We start from the raw sequence: 20,340 nt of genomic DNA on the forward strand, positions 1-20,340 counted from the left end.
TCCAGTTAAAGAGGAATCATCACACTTCTTAGCCTTCCTGGTCAACCTATGCCAGGGTACTACAGAAAAGATATAGACCGTTTTTCAAAACTTTGATTCAGGAGACGCAATGCAGTTTCTGTCATGGAATGGTGGACCAGCTCTTTACTCTCACAAGGATATTAGAAGGGGCTTGGATTTATGAAAAACCAGTCTACATGTGTTTTGTGGACTTGGAAGAGGCATATGATAAAGTTCCTCAAGGTGTCCTGGGGGAGTGGGTGCTGTGGGAGTATGGGTAAAGGTACTGTTGCAACATACAATCTGGTCTCTGGATGACCCAAGTAGGAGCCGAGTCTGCATTGTTTGCTTTACATCACACTTGTTCTCAGTGGGTGTTGGACTCTGCCCCTTGTCATCAGTTATGTTTGTGATGTTTATGGGCAGGGTTTCAAGATGCAGTCAGGGATTGGAGGGTGTCTAGTTAGGAGAAGTGTCCTTTTATTGTGGCCAGCCTAAGGCACACCTGTGTAATAACCATGCTGTCTAATCAGCATCTTGATAAGTCACACCTGTGAGGTGGGATGGATTATCTTAGCAAAGGAGAAGTGCTCACTAACAAATTTGTGAACAATTCTCGAGGTTGGTCATCTGGGCATTTAACCTCTAGGGACGGATTTTGTCGGTGAAACCATCGGCGTATGCAATACAAATACATGTAATTTGATCAATTTTCAAAGGGATCGGATTTGTCAATAAAATGAATTTAATGTACAATGGTTCATTTCAGGTCAGCTTGGTGTATAAATTTCACCTTCCAGGCAATGATAGCTATCAGCTGGCTGTTAGAAGCAAGTTAGAGACAAAAGCAAACCAGCTGATTTCAATAGACAAACACAGCTCGAGCGTGTTTTCACCGAGTGGCCAGTCGTGGAAACACGAATTCTTACCTTCGGATTGGCCACTTCACCGAAGCAGTGTGACACCGACTTTGAGGATATTTGAGAGAAATAGGTCTTTTGTGTATATTGAAAATGTTTTAGATCTTTGAGTTCAGCTCATGAAAAATGGGAGCAAAAACAAAACTTGTGTTTATAATTTTTTTTTTCCATGTAAGTGGGGATCTTGTTCACAATTTGGGTAAATTGGAGCATGAGACCAATAGATGGATTGGGGCAGTGTCTGATGCTCTGCGGATGCTGTACTGGACTGTCTTGGTGAAGAAATAGCTGAACCTCAAGGTGAGTCTCTCCATTTATGCCCCATTCTTCACTTACGGTCACGAGCTTTTGGGTAATGACCAAAAAAATAACATCATGGATCCAACCAGTGGAAAGACGTTCCTCCACCAAGTATCTGCTTAGACTCCTAGACAGAGTGAGAAACGCAAATATCCGGGAAGGACTCAGAGTACAGCTGCTGCTTGATTTGGACTTGCAGGCATATTCAGGAGGAGACCCCCAAGAAGACCCAGGACACAGTGGAGGGATTATATTTCAAAGATGGCTTGGTAACACCTCAGGATACTCCTGGAAGACTTAGACTTGGCTGAGTATAGTGAATTTTTTAAAGGAGAAAAGTGGTCACACATTTGATTTCTTATATATACTTATTTCTAAATATTAGTAGTTTTCCGTTATTTTCAAACATTCCGCACAGTATGTCTTCCAAGTTAAAGTGCTGGTATAATCAAAATAGTAGATTTTTTTTTTAAATCAAACTTTGATGAGTATCTTTCTCCATTTATTTTGGATCGGATATCTGATTCCCGTTTCAAACGTTTTGTAAAAGTCTGCGCGTGCAGCTGAGAGTTTGTTTTTTGCCCCACGGACGAACATAAACAGTTCTATTTTCCACTGATTGTCACTGGTTTGACGATAACTAACCTCAAATAAATGTGATCAAGAGAGTTGGTTTGTGCCGAGCAGACTATCTGTGATTTTCCTCGCTTTATTACGTTTCACTGTCTCTTTGTGCTCCCTTTGAACGCCTCGCGGGGCTGCAGACGCAGCTCCTCCTCGAGGGGGTCGCGCGCGGAAGACCCCCCCCCCCCCCCCCCCCCCCCCCCCCCCCCCCCCCCCCCCCCCCCCCCGGCTCCTCCTGCTACCGCCCCGAATCCGACTGTTGACAAAAGACGCTGCGAGAAGGAGCGGAGGAGTCCGTTCCCCACTGGTGAGGAGGAGGTCGGCCCTGTTTCAGCTCCTGGAGGAGATCCGCGCACGACGCCTGGTGTGTATCCTGGAGGATTCTTCCGCTCCTGGAAAACCGTGAGTCCCGCTGCTTTGTGTCCGGAGCGGATTGCATGTTAAAAGCGGGGTTTCCTCCGCCTTCTTCTCCTCCTCCTCCCCCCCGTGTGATCAGCCATCATATGATGCACATTTGTGTGTGCGCGCGGGCGCGCGCTCCGGAGCGGACTGCGTGTGACAGCTCCTTGTCTCTCTTTGTGTCTTTGTGTGTCTCCTCTCTGGAAGGTGTGGCCGCGAGGTGATTCGGTTTGGCGGCGGTGGTCGAACCGCAGCGGGCCGGCCCTCCTCCTCCTCCTGCTGCTACTTCTCCTCTGTCGTTCCTGCAAACCGCCCGCTCCTGGTATGTACCGACAATGATGGGTCGCTCCCTGTGAGGAGTCGTTCGGGAGGAGGAGGAGGAGGCTGCGGCCTTCAGCCGCTTTCACTGGCCGGGAATGGTGTGAGCTGAGGCGGCCGGCAGTCTGGATCTGAGCGGGGAGCCCTCATTCCCCCGGAGCCTCCGCGGCTCCAAGCCGCGTCCAGAGACGTCCAAGATGGGGAGGTGCGACGGCAGATGCACGCTGCTGGTGATCTGCTCACTGCAGCTGGTGAGTGTTTGCGTGCACTCCTCTCACCACAAAGATATTATTAGACCGCTGCAACTGCACATTGTCATTTTTGTCAGTTGCGGGTGTGTGTGTGTGTGTGTGTGTGTTGTCTATGTGTTGGGGGTCCTTTCTGCCAAACCATGTGAGTGCTGAGCAGCAGAAGGACACGGAGGCCCCCGTTCACCATCTGGTCTCCATTAAAACGTGTCTCAGAATAGCTCCATCATGTTCCTCAACAGTGTAATAACTGTGTAATCTGAGATAATCCCGTGGAGGATGACGGAGTGTGAACAGCAGTCCACGCTATTGTTTGCTGGGCTGATGAGTTCTGTAGCAGGGGGGATTTGGCCCATAGGGTCTCAGTGGGTTGGGGGAGCTTTTTTTTGGGGGGGGGGGGGGGGCTTCCTCTTTTACAGTCACTGGACTGGCTGGTGCTCCAGGCAGTTGCCATGGAAACAGCTGCTGCGAACTAGTGTATGTGTGTCACCAACAGTCTTATGTGTGTGAAACCTTGATGACTTATGGGTATTCTCATGCTTTAGATGTGTGTGTGCGTTGTCATATTCAGTCATTTTAGGCCGTAACCTCCAGGGTTGTTGACCTCCCAATAATCCAACAAAAATTGTAACAAGTAATATATAAATATACGCGCGGCTGGGCAAGCGGACGTGCATATATACAGTGCCTGTGCTTAATTAAACAAATTCATCGTAGTGCATCTGTCACCAAGAAATTCAACAGTGATATAGGCCTATAATACAACGTTTTGAGTTTTTTACAATGATCAAATTAACTCCCAGTATAAGTATATGTTCTCGAATATATAACAGTTATTAAGTCCAAATTTGGGATCGTTGACGTGAATACAATGAAAGGGATAGGCTTCAGGGCTGTAACCGGGTCTGTGCCGACCTGTGGGTGAGCCCCGGTCCCGTCCTATATTGTGATTATCTGGTTCTGACTGTAGGCACATATGGCTGTTCAGCACCAGCCACCCCCCACCTCTTGTTTATAGGAATTTAGATAGAATTGTGAGACATATATTAACACTGGGAATTTAATGAAGATGAAGTATGAAGATAATCAGATGGAGGGGGGGGGGGGGGATCTGTGTTTTTTGTTATATTTGTCTTTGGGTGTCACCAGGTCGCCGCCCTCCAGAGGCAAGTGTTTGATTTTCTGGGCTACCAGTGGGCTCCAATCCTTGCCAACTTTCTGCACATTGTGGCCGTCATCCTGGGCATGTTTGGGACTGTGCAGTTCCGCTTCCGATACCTCATCTTTGTGAGTATCCTTCACCTCCCAGTGATGTCACAGTGACTTCAGCCCTTGCCTGTGTACTCTCTGACTTACTCCCGTCTATGTGTTTGACAGTATGCAGTTTGGCTCGTCGTCTGGGTGGGTTGGAATTCCTTCATTATCTGTTTCTACCTGGAAGTTGGAAACCTGTCTCAGGTAGATTCCACATGTTTTACGTGTCCTTAAGTTGAATCCCTAAAAACTGGGCTGGACCCATGGAGGGGATCAGCAGAAACAGTTTGTATGATATTTTACAATCACTTTTGTTCAACAAAAATGGCAATGGAGGTGCATAAATCTTATTTCCTGAACAAAATAAGCTCAAAATATGACATTTTTGACCATGCAATCCTGAGATAAAGGCTACAAAATCACAAGCAAGCCTTCAAGCTAAAGTTTCGCCCTCATCACTTCTTGATGATGTCACTTGTGAGAAGGACTTTAAAATATAAAGTCAACAGCAGACTAACACCGGGTGTGATTTATTTAGCCATAGCAAAAGGCATGCAAAAAGCCACAGCTGGTGTAACAAAACGGTGTCTAGAATGCGAAGAAGAATGAGCTGATGACATATAACTCTTTGTTGCAATGTTTGAAAAACTGAATTAATGGTACACTTTCTTTTTTTTTTATTGATTGAGTTATTACAGCCGTAAAGGACATAATAAAATCATCAGCCTTTATTTGTTTATTTGTCTGTCTTTTAGCAGGATTACATTAAAACTACTGCACAGATTTTGGCTACATTTTCACCACAGTTAGATATTAGGCCATGGACTCCATTAAATGTTTGGAGATGATCTGGATTCTGGATCAAGATTCCAATTTGTGTGCTTCACTTTGTCGGATTTTGAGGATTATGTCAAAACTACTCTACTCTAGGCCTTGGAAGACCCAAGTAAATTTTGGAGGCGATCTGGATACTGATCTGGATCAGGATTTCGCTTTGTAGACTTTGAAGGATTATGTCAAAACTACTTCAATCAATCAATCAACTTTTTTCTTATATAGCGCCAAATCACAACAAACAGTTGCCCCAAGGCGCTCCATATTGTAAGGCAAGGCCATACAATAATTATGAAAAACCCCAACGGTCAAAACGACCCCCTATGAGCAAGCACTTGGCCACAGTGGGAAGGAAAAACTCCCTTTTAACAGGAAGAAACCTCCAGCAGAACCAGGCTCAGGGAGGGGCAGTCTTCTGCTGAGACTGGTTGGGGCTGAGGGAAAGAACCAGGAAAAAGACATGCCGAGAAGGGGGGCAGAGATCGATCACTAATGATTAAATGCAGAGTGATGCATACGGAGCAAAAAGAGAAAGAAACAGTGCATCATGGGAACCCCCCCACAGTCTACGTCTAAAGCAACATAACCAAGGGATGGTCCAGGGTCACCCGATCCAGCCCTAACTATAAGCCTTAGCGAAAAGGAAAGTTTTAAGCCTAATCTTAAAAGTAGAGAGGGTATCTGTCTCCCTGATCTGAATTGGGAGCTGGTTCCACAGGAGAGGAGCCTGAAAGCTGAAGGCTCTGCCTCCCATTCTACTCTTACAAACCCTAGGAACTACAAGTAAGCCCGCAGTCTGAGAGCGAAGCGCTCTAATGGGGTAATATGGTACTACGAGGTCCCTAAGATAAGATGGGACCTGATTATTCAAAACCTTATAAGTAAGAAGAAGAATTTTAAATTCTATTCTAGAATTAACAGGAAGCCAATGAAGAGAGGCCAACACGGGTGAGATATGCTCTCTCCTGCTAGTCCCCGTCAGTACTCTAGCTGCAGCATTCTGAACCAACTGAAGGCTTTTTAGGGAACTTTTAGGACAACCTGATAATAATGAATTACAATAGTCCAGCCTAGAGGAAATAAATGCATGAATTAGTTTTTCAGCATCACTCTGAGACAAGACCTTTCTGATTTTAGAGATATTGTTATGAAGGTGTCGTAGCACGGACCCACAACAGGGGGCGCAAATGAACGGACAATGAGTAAGCCAAAAGGTAACAATTTAATGTTGTGATATTACACAACGAAACGTGTCTTAATGTTCACAGTCAATAAACACCAGGTGACGTGTGGGCAGGCTCGAAGATAGAAGACGCCCGACGAGAGAGAAGCCGCGTCCCACACGGCCTCCACCACCAACGGCCTGAAGAACACCGGAGCCGCCAAGTCCCGAGTCCCCAGGTGGTCTCTGTCTTCGGCTGTCGACCCTGGTACTGCTGGCAGAAAACAGAAAGATGATGTGTGAGTGTGAGTCCGCACACTCAGTAATTAACAGTCCAGACACCGTTAGGAGGGAGCACCTCCACCTCAAATCACACACACTTGTGCAGCTCCTGATCAACCACTTATCTGGGACGGGGTGCGAGGTGAAGCCGTCACTGTCACACCAAACGCCAATCCTCCAGACAAGGAAAGCACCAGGAAAACGGCTGCAACAGAAGTTCAGATTACTTTTCAATGTATAAGTCAGCAGAGAAAATTACCTTAGTACTGGTAGTCGATTTCTCGGCGGGGAGGTGGAGTTGCAGTCCGGCTTATATGGTGGTGTAGATGAGTGACAGCTGGAGTAATGAGTGACAGCTGTCACCTCCTCTGGGTCTGACGCCCTCTTGTGCTTGGAGCCCGCACTCCAAGCAGGGCGCCCTCTGGTGGTGGTGAGCCAGCAGTACCTCCTCTTCAGCGGCCCACACAACAGATATTGCGTAAATGCAAAGGCTTGTCCGGGTGTCGTCTGTAGAAATCGGCCAGGAGGGCCAGGTCCAGGATGAAGCTCCTCTTCACCCAGGAGCGTTCCTCAGGTCCATACCCCTCCCAGTCCACCAGATATTGGAACCCCCGGCCCTTACGACGGACGTCCAGGAGCCTGCGGACCGTCTAAGCAGGCTCCCCGTCGATGAGCCGGGCAGGAGGCGGCGTAGGGCCAGGTGCACAGAGGGGCAAGGTGTGGTGTGGCTTGATACGGGACACGTGGAAAACAGGGTGGATCCGCAGTGAAGCTGGGAGTCGGAGCTTCACTGCGGCCGGGTTGATGATCTTGAGGATGGGGAATGGGCCGATGTATCTGTCCTTTAATTTGGGTGAGTCCACACAGAGGGGGATGTCCTTTGTTGACAGCCACACCTCCTGCCCGGGCTGGTATGTGGGGGCCGGGGAACGTCGGCGGTCCGCATGGGTTTTGGCCCTCGTCCGGGCCTTTAATAGGGCAGAGCGGGCGGTCCGCCACACCCGGCGGCACCTCCTGAGGTGGGCCTGGACCGAGGGCACACCGACCTCTCCCTCCACCAGCGGGAACAATGGGGGCTGGAACCCCAAACATGCCTCAAAAGGGGAGAGGCCGGTAGCAGACGAGATTTGGCTGTTATGGGCATACTCGATCCAGGCCAGATGGTGACTCCAGGCCACCGGGTGCGCGGAGGTGACGCAGCGAAGGGCCTGTTCCAACTCCTGGTTAGCCCGCTCTGCCTGGCCGTTGGTCTGGGGGTGGTACCCGGACGAGAGACTCACGGTGGCCCCCAGCTCCTTACAGAAACTCTTCCACACCTGTGAAGAGAACTGGGGACCACGATCTGAAACGATGTCCGATGGTATCCCATGCAGCCGCATGACGTGGTGGACCAGGAGGTCTGCCGTCTCCTGGGCCGTCGGGAGCTTCGGGAGGGCCACGAAGTGGGCCGCCTTGGAGAACCGGTCCACTATCGTGAGAATAATGGTGTTGCCCTGGGACGGCGGGAGGCCCGTGATGAAGTCCAGGCCGATGTGAGACCAGGGGCGATGAGGCACTGGCAGGGGTTGGAGGAGTCCCGTCGTCCTCCGATGGTCTGCCTTGCCCCTGGCGCAGATGGTACAGGCCTGGACGTAGTCCCGGACGTCGGTTTCCAGGGACGCCCACCAGAAGCGCTGCTGGACTACTGCCACGGTCCTACGCACTCCGGGATGACAGGAGAGCTTGGACCCGTGACAGAAGTCCAATACGGCAGCTCTTGCCTCTGGTGGGACGTACAGTCTGTTCTTGGGGCCAGTCCCCGGGTCCGGGCTCCTTGTCAGGGCCTCCCGGACGGTCTTCTCCACGTCCCAGGTGAGGGTGGCCACGACAGTGGACTCGGGGATGATGGTCTCGGTGGGGTTCGACAGCCCCGCTTTGGCTTCTTCTTCGTGCACCCGGGACAATGCATCTGGTTTTTGGTTCTTGGTCCCGGGGCGATACGTGATCTGGAAGTCAAAGCGCCCGAAGAACAGAGACCAGCGGGCTTGCCTGGGGTTCAGCCGCTTGGCGGTCCGGATGTACTCCAGGTTCCGATGGTCTGTGAAAACCGTGAAGGGCAACGATGCCCCCTCCAGCAGGTGTCTCCACTCTTCAAGAGCCTCACCGCAAGAAGTTCCCGATTGCCGACGTCATAGTTCCGTTCAGCTGGGGTCAACCTGCGGGAATAAAAGGCACAAGGATGGAGGACTTTATCAGCCTCCACGCTCTGGGACAGCACGGCTCCTATCCCTGAGTCAGAGGCGTCCACTTCTACTATGTAGTGGCGATCAGGATCAGGCTGCACCAGAACTGGTGCAGTCGAGAACCGGCGTTTCAACTCCTGGAACGCGGCTTCGCACCGATCCGACCAGGCGAAGGGGACCTTGGTGGAGGTCAGGGCAGTCAGGGGGCTAACTACCTGACTGTAACCTTTAATGAACCTCCTGTAGAAATTTGCAAAGCCTAGGAACTGCTGTAGTTTCCTGCGGCTTATCGGTTGGGGCCAATCTCTCACCGCCGCAACCTTAGCCGGATCAGGGGCGACGGAGTTGGAGGAGATGATGAACCCCAGGAAGGACAAAGAAGTGCGGTGGAACTCGCACTTCTCGCCCTTCACAAACAGCCGGTTCTCCAACAACCGCTGTAGGACCTGATGTACATGCTGGACATGGGTCTCAGGGTCCGGGGAAAAGATGAGTATATCGTCCAGATATACGAAGACGAACCGATGCAGGAAGTCCCGCAAGACGTCATTTACCAAAGCTTGGAACGTCGCGGGGGCGTTAGTGAGGCCGAACGGCATGACCAGGTACTCAAAATGACCTAACGGGGTGTTGAATGCCGTCTTCCATTCGTCTCCCTTCCGGACCCGAACCAGGTGGTACGCGTTTCTAAGATCCAATTTTGTGAAGATTTGGGCTCCATGCAGGGGCGTGAACACTGAATCCAACAGAGGTAACGGGTATCGGTTGCGAACCGTGATCTCGTTCAGCCCTCTGTAATCAATGCATGGACGGAGTCCGCCGTCTTTCTTGCCCACAAAAAAGAACCCAGCACCCATCGGGGAGGTGGAGTTTCGGATCAGCCCGGCAGCTAAGGAGTCCCGGATGTAGGTCTCCATTGATTCGCGTTCCGGACGTGAGAGGTTGTACAACCTACTGGACGGGTACTCAGCGCCCGGGACCAAATCGATGGCACAATCATACGGTCGGTGCGGGGGAAGAGTGAGTGCCAGATCTTTGCTGAAAACGTCAGCAAGATCGTGGTACTCCTTTGGCACCGCCGATAGATTGGGGGGAACTTTGACCTCCTCATTAGCCGTAGTGCCGGGAGGAACCGAGGATCCTAAGCACTCCCGGTGGCAGGTTTCGCTCCACTGCGTCACAACCCCAGACGGCCAATCAATCCGGGGATTGTGCTTCACCATCCATGGAAAGCCCAAAATCACTCGGGAGGTAGAAGGTGTTACATGGAACACTATCTCCTCCCTGTGATTCCCAGACACAACCAAAGTCACTGGTTGTGTCTGATGTGTGATTAATGGAAGCAGGGTGCCATCTAGTGCTCGCACCTGCAATGGTGCCGGCAGAGCCACCAGAGGGAGCCCTACTTCCTTTACCCATCTGCTGTCCAGCAGATTCCCTTCAGACCCTGTGTCTATCAGTGCTGGGGCATGAAGGGTTAAATCCCCACAAAGGATTGTTACTGGGATTCGTGCAGATTTGCGGGGTTTTCCCGCGTGCGTGTTATGACCCACCCTTAGCCCAGTTTCTAAGGACGGGCGTTGTAGTTTGACCGTTTTAGGGCAGTCCTTCTGCATGTGCTCGCAAGAGCCGCAGACAAAACACTCCCCGCGGGCCAGCCTCCTTTATCTGATTTTTGATCTTAATTTGGCCCTGCTCGTGTCCATAGCCTCCTCCACAGGGGGAGCCGTAGCCACACGGAGCTCTCTGGCAGTGAAGCGTGGGGACGACGTCACCTTGTCGGAACCGGAAGGGGGAGGGACGGCTCGTGCCCGGTCACGCCCCCCGGCCTGCTCCCGACGATGATCATTTAAACGGTTGTCTAAACGTATAACCAAATCGATCAGCCCGTCAAATTCCCGCAGTTCATCCTTGGCCAGTAGGTGCTCCTTAAGGACCGGGGACAGTCCATTTACAAAGGCGGCGCGGAGCGCAACGTTATTCCAGCCGGACCTCGCTGCCGCGATGCGGAAGTCGACTGCATACTCGGCTGCGCTACGACGCCCCTGTCTCATCAACAGCAGCAGTTCGAAGCGGTCTCGCCTCTGTTGGGATGATCAAACACTTGTTTGAATTCCCGTACGAACCCAGTATAAGACGTTAGGAGCCGTGAATTCTGCTCCCAAAGCGCCGTAGCCCATGCGCGTGCCTTTCCTCGAAGCAAATTAATAACATAAGCCACCCGGCTAGCGTCTGATGCGTACATGACGGGGCGCTGTGAAAAGACGAGCGAACACTGCATGAGGAAGTCCGCGCACGTCTCGACACAGCCCCCGTACGGTTCCGGAGGGCTTATGTATGCTTCAGGGGACGGTGGGGGGGTTCGTTGAACGACCAGTGGAACGTCTGATACGGGCCCAGGACCAGCCAGAGGAGTGGCTGCAGCAGCGCCCTGATCGCGCGCTTCCACCCTGGCGGTGAGAGCCTCCACCCTCCGATTAAGGAGGACACTCTGCTCGGTCACAAATACTAACCGGGCCTTGAAGGCGGTTAAGATCTGCTGCAGCTCGCTCAACCCGCCTCCCGCTGCCGCCTGCGCTCCTGGCTCTTCCATTGGCCGTTCAAGCTGGAGTTGACGCCCCTCGGAGTCCATGACGATGGCCGAGAAATCCTGTTATGAAGGTGTCGTAGCACGGACCCACAACAGGGGGCGCAAATGAACGGACAATGAGTAAGCCAAAAGGTAACAATTTAATGTTGTGATATTACACAACGAAACGTGTCTTAATGTTCACAGTCAATAAACACCAGGTGACGTGTGGGCAGGCTCGAAGATAGAAGACGCCCGACGAGAGAGAAGCCGCGTCCCACACGGCCTCCACCACCAACGGCCTGAAGAACACCGGAGCCGCCAAGTCCCGAGTCCCCAGGTGGTCTCTGTCTTCGGCTGTCGACCCTGGTACTGCTGGCAGAAAACAGAAAGATGATGTGTGAGTGTGAGTCCGCACACTCAGTAATTAACAGTCCAGACACCATTAGGAGGGAGCACCTCCACCTCCAAATCACACACACTCGTGCAGCTCCTGATCAACCACTTATCTGGGACGGGGTGCGGGGTGAAGCCGTCACTGTCACACCAAACGCCAATCCTCCAGACAAGGAAAGCACCAGGAAAACGGCTGCAACAGAAGTTCAGATTACTTTTCAACGTATAAGTCAGCAGAGAAAATTACCTTAGTACTGGTAGTCGATTTCTCGGCGGGGAGGTGGAGTTGCAGTCCGGCTTATATGGTGGTGTAGATGAGTGACAGCTGGAGTAATGAGTGACAGCTGTCACCTCCTCTGGGTCTGGCGCCCTCTTGTGCTTGGAGCCCGCACTCCAAGCAGGGCGCCCTCTGGTGGTGGTGGGCCAGCAGTACCTCCTCTTCAGCGGCCCACACAACAGATATTGCGTAAATGCAAAAAGGCAGTCCTACATATTTGTTTAATATGCGCTTTGAATGACATATCCTGATCAAAAATGACTCCAAGATTTCTCACAGTATTACTAGAGATCAGGGAAATGCCATCCAGAGTAACGATCTGGTTAGACACCATGCTTCTAAGATTTGTGGGGCCAAGTACAATAACTTCAGTTTTATCTGAGTTTAAAAAGCAGGAAATTAGAGGTCATCCATGTCTTTATGTCTGTAAGACAATCCTGCAGTTTAGCTAATTGGTGTGTATCCTCTGGCTTCATGGATAGATAAAGCTGGGTATCATCTGCGTAACAATGAAAATTTAAGCAATACCGTCTAATAATACTGCCTAAGGGAAGCATGTATAAAGTGAATAAAATTGGTCCTAGCACAGAACCTTGTGGAACTCCATAATTAACTTTAGTCTGTGAAGAAGATTCCCCATTTACATGAACAAACTGTAATCTATTAGACAAATATGATTCAAACCACCGCAGCGCAGTGCCTTTAATACCTATGACATGCTCTAATCTCTGTAATAAAATTTTATGGTTAACAGTATCAAAAGCAGCACTGAGGTCCAACAGAACAAGCACAGAGATAAGTCCACTGTCCGAAGCCATAAGAAGATCATTTGTAATCTTCACTAATGCTGTTTCTGTACTATGATGAATTCTAAAACCTGACTGAAACTCTTCAAATAGACCATTCCTCTGCAGATGATCAGTTAGCTGTTTTACAACTACCCTCTCAAGAATCTTTGAGAGAAAAGGAAGGTTGGAGATTGGCCTATAATTAGCTAAGATAGCTGGGTCAAGTGATGGCTTTTTAAGTAATGGTTTAATTACTGCCACCTTAAAGGCCTGTGGTACATAACCAACTAACAACTTCACGGATATGACATCATGATGTAAAACCAAGATCAGGAAGACACTATTTTGTTTCAGCTTGTGAATTAAATATGAGATTGCAACACTTTGATCAGTCAGATCATTCTGGATCAGTATGCAATTATTGCAGTGAGTTGTGGAATCCAGATCCAGATCCAGATTTCAAATTTCTCTTATTTTTGTGAGCTCAAAAATCTGATTTAGCCCAAAATGGACATCACGTCATTGTGCCAAATGGAGGAAAAATGGTGCCAAATAGCAATTTTTTTTTTTTTTTACTTAGTTCAGCCATTTCATATCCTTCTGCAGTTATAACTGACATATGTAGCAACTTAACAAAAGTTAATCCAAGGTGCTGGCTTGTTGTGTTCATAACCATTTTGAAAAAAGTATAACTTTAAATAACATCCTTCATGTTAAATGATTTTTCTGAAATTACTCAAGGTTTTGTCCGTTTTCTGTTGGCACAAAGTAAATAACTCATTTATCATATTTTTAAAAATAATAAGACTTTATTTTTTGGGTATGTTATGTAGACAGGAATTGGTTTAAAAAAAAATAACCCATAGGTCATAAAGTGGTCTACATCTACCTTTTTACAGTTGGTAAACAATTTTTTAATAGAAATAACCAAGAAGTCCCACAATTCTACATCTATGCATATTGAAATGTCCATGCTATAAGCAAAATTTAAGCCTGAAATGTCACGTTTTAGACTTCTGTTACTTGTGCAATGGAAGTATCCAAATTCATGCTTTCTCTGGTGCATTCCCACTGTTACTGACACACAAAACTGAGTGTGCGAAAAGCGGACTATCCAGCAACAGTCACAGAAAAAAACTGCTCAGGATGCATCACCTCTGTCCCTATTTTTGTGTTATTACCCCAAAGCATTTTCTGAACACATGGTGATCGATACTGGTTTGTTGGAACAGTTCATAACAATGCGAGTTGTTCTCATTATTAACATTCATGTATGTGTGTGTGTGTGTGTGTGTGTGTGTGTGTGTGTGTGTGTGTGTGTGTGTGTGTGTGTGTGTCCAGGACAGGGACTTTCTCATGACGTTCAACACGTCCCTTCATCGTTCTTGGTGGATGGAGCATGGTCCAGGTTGCTTGGTAACAGCCGTGCTTGACTCTCACATCGCTCCCGATGACCACCATGTCATCACCGTCTCTGGGTGTCTTCTTGACTACCAGTACATCGAGGTGTTGAGTTCAGCCATTCAAATCCTCTTAGCGGTATGTGACGGATCTATGAATTCCCACAAAAAAAAAAACCAACTAGTTCATCAACTCTCTGTTGACTTAACTTAAACTCAATTGATAATTTAGGCAGGCAAGCAAAAATTCTAATCATTGTCTTGCTCTACCTTTGCACTTGTGTAGATTTACTGCCTTTATTTGCTTTATATTAGTAGAAGATGACTATATTTTTTTAATTTATGTTTTTTAATTTTTATTCTGACAAAACAAGAATTTCAAAGACCTGAAATTTTGGGAACGTATAATACTAAAAACACTCCAGCTATAATGTGACACTCTGTCTTTTCTAACAGCTCTTTGGCTTTGTATACGCCTGCTATGTGAGCAAAGTCTTCCAAGATGACGAGGACAGCTGTGAGTGCTTTTGTTTCTTGTCCAAAGGCATGTTTATTGCAACCTGATGCCTTGTATGTCTTAATAGTTTCTGTTGCATCTGATTGTTGAGTGGGTTGGTGTGTTCAGCAATCTGTAAGCTTCGAAAGTGAGCGCTGTTAGCTTACTATTGACTCTGGATAAGTCAACCTGAGCGATAGCAACACATCTGAAAACTCCACCTGTGTGGAGTATTAGAGATGTCTGCCGAAATCTTCCCACCGTCTTAAAGTGTCTGTCTGCTGGCAAGTGCCATCTGTGTGTCTCTAAATGATTTGTTTCCTTGTTTACTTCCCTTGAGACTCTCACAGCAAGGAATTTAAATCATCTAGGTAAAATGTCTTAACTCTATGCTAGGTGGAAGTTCTTACGTAGATGCAATTATATAATATTGAAATAACAGCATCTTGCATTATGGCATTATTGATTAGTTGCAACTAACAAATTCCTGCACCAGCGACAGACTAATATGGAATACATCACAGCTAGTCTATGAGCCAGTTATCAATTTTGACCTAATCAGTATCATGTAAGGTGACGAAACGACACTTAGAATCCAGCCTCAGTGTACCATGGCCTACACAAAAATGTATGTTATTGGTTGAAATAAAAGGATTAATAAATGAAATAGTTTTGGCTGTGTTGGATGTTTGGTCTCCAAAGTAAAGGTCAAACAAGGTCAACGTCCATTGGATTCTATGATTTATGACATATGTTACGCCGTAACATGATAACTAAACATGACAGATGGTGCAAACTTTTCCTTTTTAGGACTCTATTAACCCAAACAATAATTTGCATATTTTTTACTGAAACTGGAGCAACTTTAACTTTTGACCCCTGTACAAACTGAAAGTGACCTTTGTCACCATTTTTGCTGTTTTTACCCCATAACTCCAGAACATTCATTCATAGATGGTCCAAACTATACCTTTTTGGAATCATTATGATCAGACAAATAATGTAGTATAGTTTTCAACATGATTGAAGCATTTTTCCATTTTGACCCCTGTGTAAGTTGGGATGGCTATCATGCATTTTAGTGTAGGCCATGGTACACTGAGGCTGGATTCTGTGTCGTTTCGTCACCTTACATGATACTGATTAGGTCAAAATTGATAACTGGCTCATAGACTAGCTGTGATGTATTCCATATTAGTCTGTCTATGGAGGGGAGGTGATGGTCTAGTGGCTAAAGTGTTGGGCTTGAGTCCAGAAGATTATGAGTTCAAATCCCCACCTGACTGGAAAATCACTAAGGGCCCTTGGGCAAGGCCTTTAATCCCCTATTGCTCCCGGTGTGTAGTGAGCGCCTTGTATGGCAGCACCCTGACATCGGGGTGAATGTGAGGCATAATTATAAAGCACTTTGAGCATCTGATTCAGATGTAAAAGCGCTATATAAATGCAGTCCATTTACCATTTATCTACCCCCACCCCCCCCAAAAAAGTCATAAGATGTTACGTTTATAACTCAATTCTGAACTGACACAAAATTCTGGGCTTTTTTTTTTTTGCTGACACTACAGGGGTTTGTTCTTGGGAATTGATTGGAAAGATTAGAATGATATATCAGTGACACAGAGGCAGAAACATGACGTATTGTGTACCTCTGCAGCTTAATGTCACATTGATTTACAGTTAGTTTACAGCTAGAGTTCCAGATCATCATGAAATAGAACACTTCTGAAAAATACACACTTAAGGGAAAGTACAATGACGTAACCCCGTTTCTCTGTCGTTTTAAAGTTGACTTCATTGGCGGTTTTGATTCTTACGGCTACCAACCTCCTCAGAAGTCCTCCCATTTGCAGCTTCAGCCTCTTTACACGTGAGTTGCAAATATAGCTTTCCTCAGATTTATTCTGCTTTCTTCTCCATGCTATTCTTGCACAGCCATGACTCACACACTTACATCAAAGCCCAGACGACTTAGCGCCTGCCTGGCTTGTGTGTTTCTCTGATCTGTATTCCAGGGCTGGTTAACTGTCGGTAGCGCACCCTTCAGGCTGATGGTGACACTGTGAATGGAACACAGCACGGCCGGGTAACACTCACTCTGTGCTTCACAGTTAAACTGAGGACTGGACTTAACCCATCTAAAGAGATGTGTCTAAGAAAGAGTCATGCAGCCCTGAGCTCAGGGAGGAACCACCATAGCAACAGATGACATGATGAAGGAGGCAGAGGAGCTACGGGAGGGAAGGAGAGACACAAGGAGAAGGGACACCTCAGTCAACTCACAGAAGACACGCTTCACTTAACTGCCAGCTGCCAACACTCCCACTAGTGTGCGTAATGTGTGTGTGGAACCCGGATTAGCTGGCACTGTGTGGATGCACCCTGGACTTAATAACCACTCAGTGCTCCTTTGAAAAACTTTGGGTGTTTTATGTGTGTGTGTGTGAGAGAGCGAGACAGTATGGGGAGGTATAAAGATGTGTGGATCACTCAACAATTGAAGCACGGCTCATACCTGTTGTCCTTTTAGATGTGGTGATATCATACTAGAGCAGTCTCCCAGTTCTGTTCCCAAAGCCATCTTTGGTTACTCCTGTGCACAAAAAAATTATGGTGGCCAACACCAATTACATACTGAACATTTTAAGCGCATACAAACAGCCGCTGTCTGTTTTGTTATCCAGCCAGAGCCAGCAGGCAAAACAAGGACAGACTGCTTAATGTCCATGACGGCTACAAACATGGAAAGTTCAGTACCAGGATATTTAGTTTTCAAAATAATGAAATGATCTGAGGTGTTAAATAACTTTTTTTTTTTAACAGTACATCCTTAATTATATTAAAACATTGTTAGTAAACAAGCCTCTGAATGCTATATTCATCTTTGACAACTACGTAATATGAGAGAAATCTCATTTTCAAAAGATTTCTGGGTATCAGACGCTAGCAGCAGTGCTGTAAAAAAAAATACTGTTTGCCTGAATTTTAAAGGTGCTCTAAATTAAATTTTAAACATTAATATAGCTATTTCCTATGTAAATATTTGGTGGGATAATGGTGCCCCATGCAGAGAATGAAGCAACACTCCCCCTGTGTGTGTGTTATATGAGCTTTTCTGTCACTTGTTTAAATAGCCCGGATGGCATGTTTAGAGCATGAGATTCCAATGTGTTCTTGTTTGTAAGTCCTACCTTATGAAGCTGCCCTTCCCCATGTTTTTAAAGAGACAGCAATCTTCGTTGCATAGCTGTTGCAGTCAAGATGGCAGCAGTAATGGGTTTCCAAGAATTCCTTCACAAACCACTTTTGGAAGCTAAAAAGGTCTCTGACCAAGAACATGGTTGACTCAGACTATAATCACCGCATTTTTCTCACTTTGTGAGTTCTTCAACCTGTTAAAAGGCTCAAAATGGTCTTCCTTCTGCTCAAGACAGAACAGGGAGGGAAAGATGGGTGAGGAGTGGCCGAGGAGGGAAGCTGTCGCAGCATTCAGTTGGACAAAATGTTTGCAACATTCAATATTGTGATGGTTTATAATTGTAAACATTTTAAAGACTTTATTCAATGTGGTGGCAAAGTGGTGCATGTGCTTGTTTCCAGAATAAAAGGCTCCCAGTTCAAGACCTCCCCTGCAAATGTAATGCAGAGTTGCATCTGAAAGGGCATCCGGCGTAAATCTTCTGCTAAATCATGCAGACCTATACCGTCTCTGCTATGGCAACTCCCCCAAAAAAGGGAGAATATGGAAGAACTAAGTATTCTGGTTGAACCTACCCCTTGATTTGGTCCTAAAAAGCAGGAGCTAGTTATGACATGTAGTGGAAGAAAAATCATTTATAGCACCTTTAAAATTGTATGGTGCAATTATTGTATTGGTGCAAGTAAAATGTGTATGACAATAGCAGTAAGAAACTGACTGGAACTGTTATCTGAGTCTGGCACAGGATTAATATAAACTGGTTTATTGTTTAAAAAAATACTGTGCTGGTGATATTTCTCCAGATGCTTTGAACCCACTAACAACACCATTATGTTGTCAATATTTTGAGCATACTGTGAATTTTTTGACAGCTAACAATTGTCTGATGACTCTCACGGATTAACATCCTCAAATAGTTTAAAATGTTTTTTTTTCTTGCAAATGAAACAATCATTAAAATTGCACAGAGCACTCAGAGACTTGGATCGACAATGTTTTAATGACTAGGGTTGGAAAAAAGTTAGTCCTTTCAGGATGCTGTTGGCTTTGGGATCAGACATTAATGTATTTTGGGTTGGGTTGGTGAATATACTGTGCATGTAAATAAGCAGCCAATGATTGTTTTGTTGGTTCTATTAGAAAAGTGGTATTAGTGGGTGGGTGGGATCAGGGCTCACAAAAAGTTTTCCTCATACCTGTTTCTGCTCTCATTTAACACATCTACAATACACCCGGAAAGTATTCACAGCACTTCATTTTTTTCCACATTCTGTTATGTTACAGCCGTATTCCAAAATGGAGTAAATTAATTTTTCCCCCCTCAAAATTCTGCTCACAACACCCCATAATGACAACATGAAAAAAGTTTTTTTTTCTTTGCAACTTTATTAAAAATTAAAAAAAAGAAAAAAGAAATCATATGTAGATAAGTATTCACACCCTTTGCGCAAAACTTTGTTGATGCATCTTTGGCAGTAATGACAGCCTCATGTAATTGAATATGATGCCACAAGGTTGGCGCACCTATCTTTGGGCAGTTTTGTCCATTCCTCTTTGCAGCGCCTCTCAAGCTCCATCAGGTTGGATGGGGAGCATCGGTGCACAGCCATTTTCTGATCTCTCCAGAGATGTTCAGTTGGATTCAGGTCTGGGCTCTGACTGGGCCACTCAAGGACATTCACATAGTTGTCCTGAAGCCACTCCTTTCATATCTTAGCTGTGTGCTTCAGGTCATTGTGCTGCTGAAAGATGAACCGTTGCCCCAGTCTGCGGTCAAGAGTGCTCTGGAGCAGGTTTTCATCCAGGATGCCTCTGAACATTGCTGCATTCATCTTCCCTCAATCCTGACTAGTCTCCCAGTTCCTGCTGATGAAAAACATCCCCACAGCATGATGCTGGTCTAAACATGATGCCTGGCATTCACGCCAAAGAGTTCAATCTTTGTCTCATCAGAACAGAGAATTTTGTTTCTTATAGTCTGAGAGTCCTTCAGGTGCCTTTTGGCAAACTCCAGGTGGGCTGCTTGTGCCTTTTACTAAGGAGTGACTTCCATCTGGCCACTCAGCCATACAGGCCTGATTGTGGATTGCTGCAGAGATGGTTGTCCTCTCTACACAGAGGAATGCTGGAGCTCTGACAGAGTGGTCATCTGATTCTTGGTCATCTCCCTGACTAAGGCCCTTCTCTCCTGATTACTCCATTTATATGGGCGGCCAGCTCTCGGAGGAGTCCTAGTGGATCCAAACGTCTACCATTTACGGATGACGGAGGCCACTGTGCACATTGGGACATTCAAAGCAGCAGAAATGCTTCTGTATCCTTCCCCAGATTTGTGCTTCAAGACAATCCTATCTCAGAGGTCTACAGACAATTCCTTTGACTTCATGCTTGGTTTGTGCTCTAACATGCACTGTCAACTGTGGGACCTTATATGTAGATAGGTGTGTGCCTTTCCAAATCATGTCCAATCAACTGAATTTACCCCAGGTGGACTCCAGTTAAGCTGAAGAAACATCTCAAGGATGATCCGTGGAAGCAGGATGCACCTGAGCACAATTTCGAGCTTCATCGCAAAGGCTGTGAATACTTATGTACATGTGATTTCTTAGTTTTTTTTTTTTTTTTTTTAAATAAATTTGAAAAAAATCTCAA

General features: G+C 46.7%; 1 protein-coding gene across 3 annotated transcripts; it reads left to right on the top strand.

Annotated features, from left to right (window-relative positions):
- Window positions 1–2,087: 2,087 nt before the first annotated feature.
- On the top strand, window positions 2,088–17,350 carry nkain1 (sodium/potassium transporting ATPase interacting 1). Of its 3 annotated transcripts, none has more exons than XM_034160553.1 (8): window positions 2,088–2,246; window positions 2,451–2,812; window positions 3,959–4,096; window positions 4,187–4,267; window positions 13,935–14,132; window positions 14,450–14,510; window positions 16,278–16,359; window positions 16,505–17,350. In XM_034160553.1, the coding sequence occupies exons 2-8, from the start codon at window positions 2,759–2,761 to the stop codon at window positions 16,512–16,514; spliced, it is 624 nt and encodes a 207-aa protein (XP_034016444.1). In that variant the 5' UTR covers window positions 2,088–2,246; window positions 2,451–2,758; the 3' UTR covers window positions 16,515–17,350. The 3 variants fall into 3 exon arrangements, with proteins under 3 accessions (XP_034016444.1, XP_034016446.1, XP_034016445.1); XM_034160555.1 differs by having other exon boundaries at window positions 16,601–17,350; XM_034160554.1 differs by lacking the exon at window positions 2,088–2,246 and having other exon boundaries at window positions 2,401–2,812.
- Window positions 17,351–20,340: the final 2,990 nt, after the last annotated feature.

The sequence above is a fragment of the Thalassophryne amazonica genome, chromosome 20, assembly GCF_902500255.1.
Source record: "Thalassophryne amazonica chromosome 20, fThaAma1.1, whole genome shotgun sequence".
NCBI lineage: Eukaryota > Metazoa > Chordata > Actinopteri > Batrachoidiformes > Batrachoididae > Thalassophryne > Thalassophryne amazonica.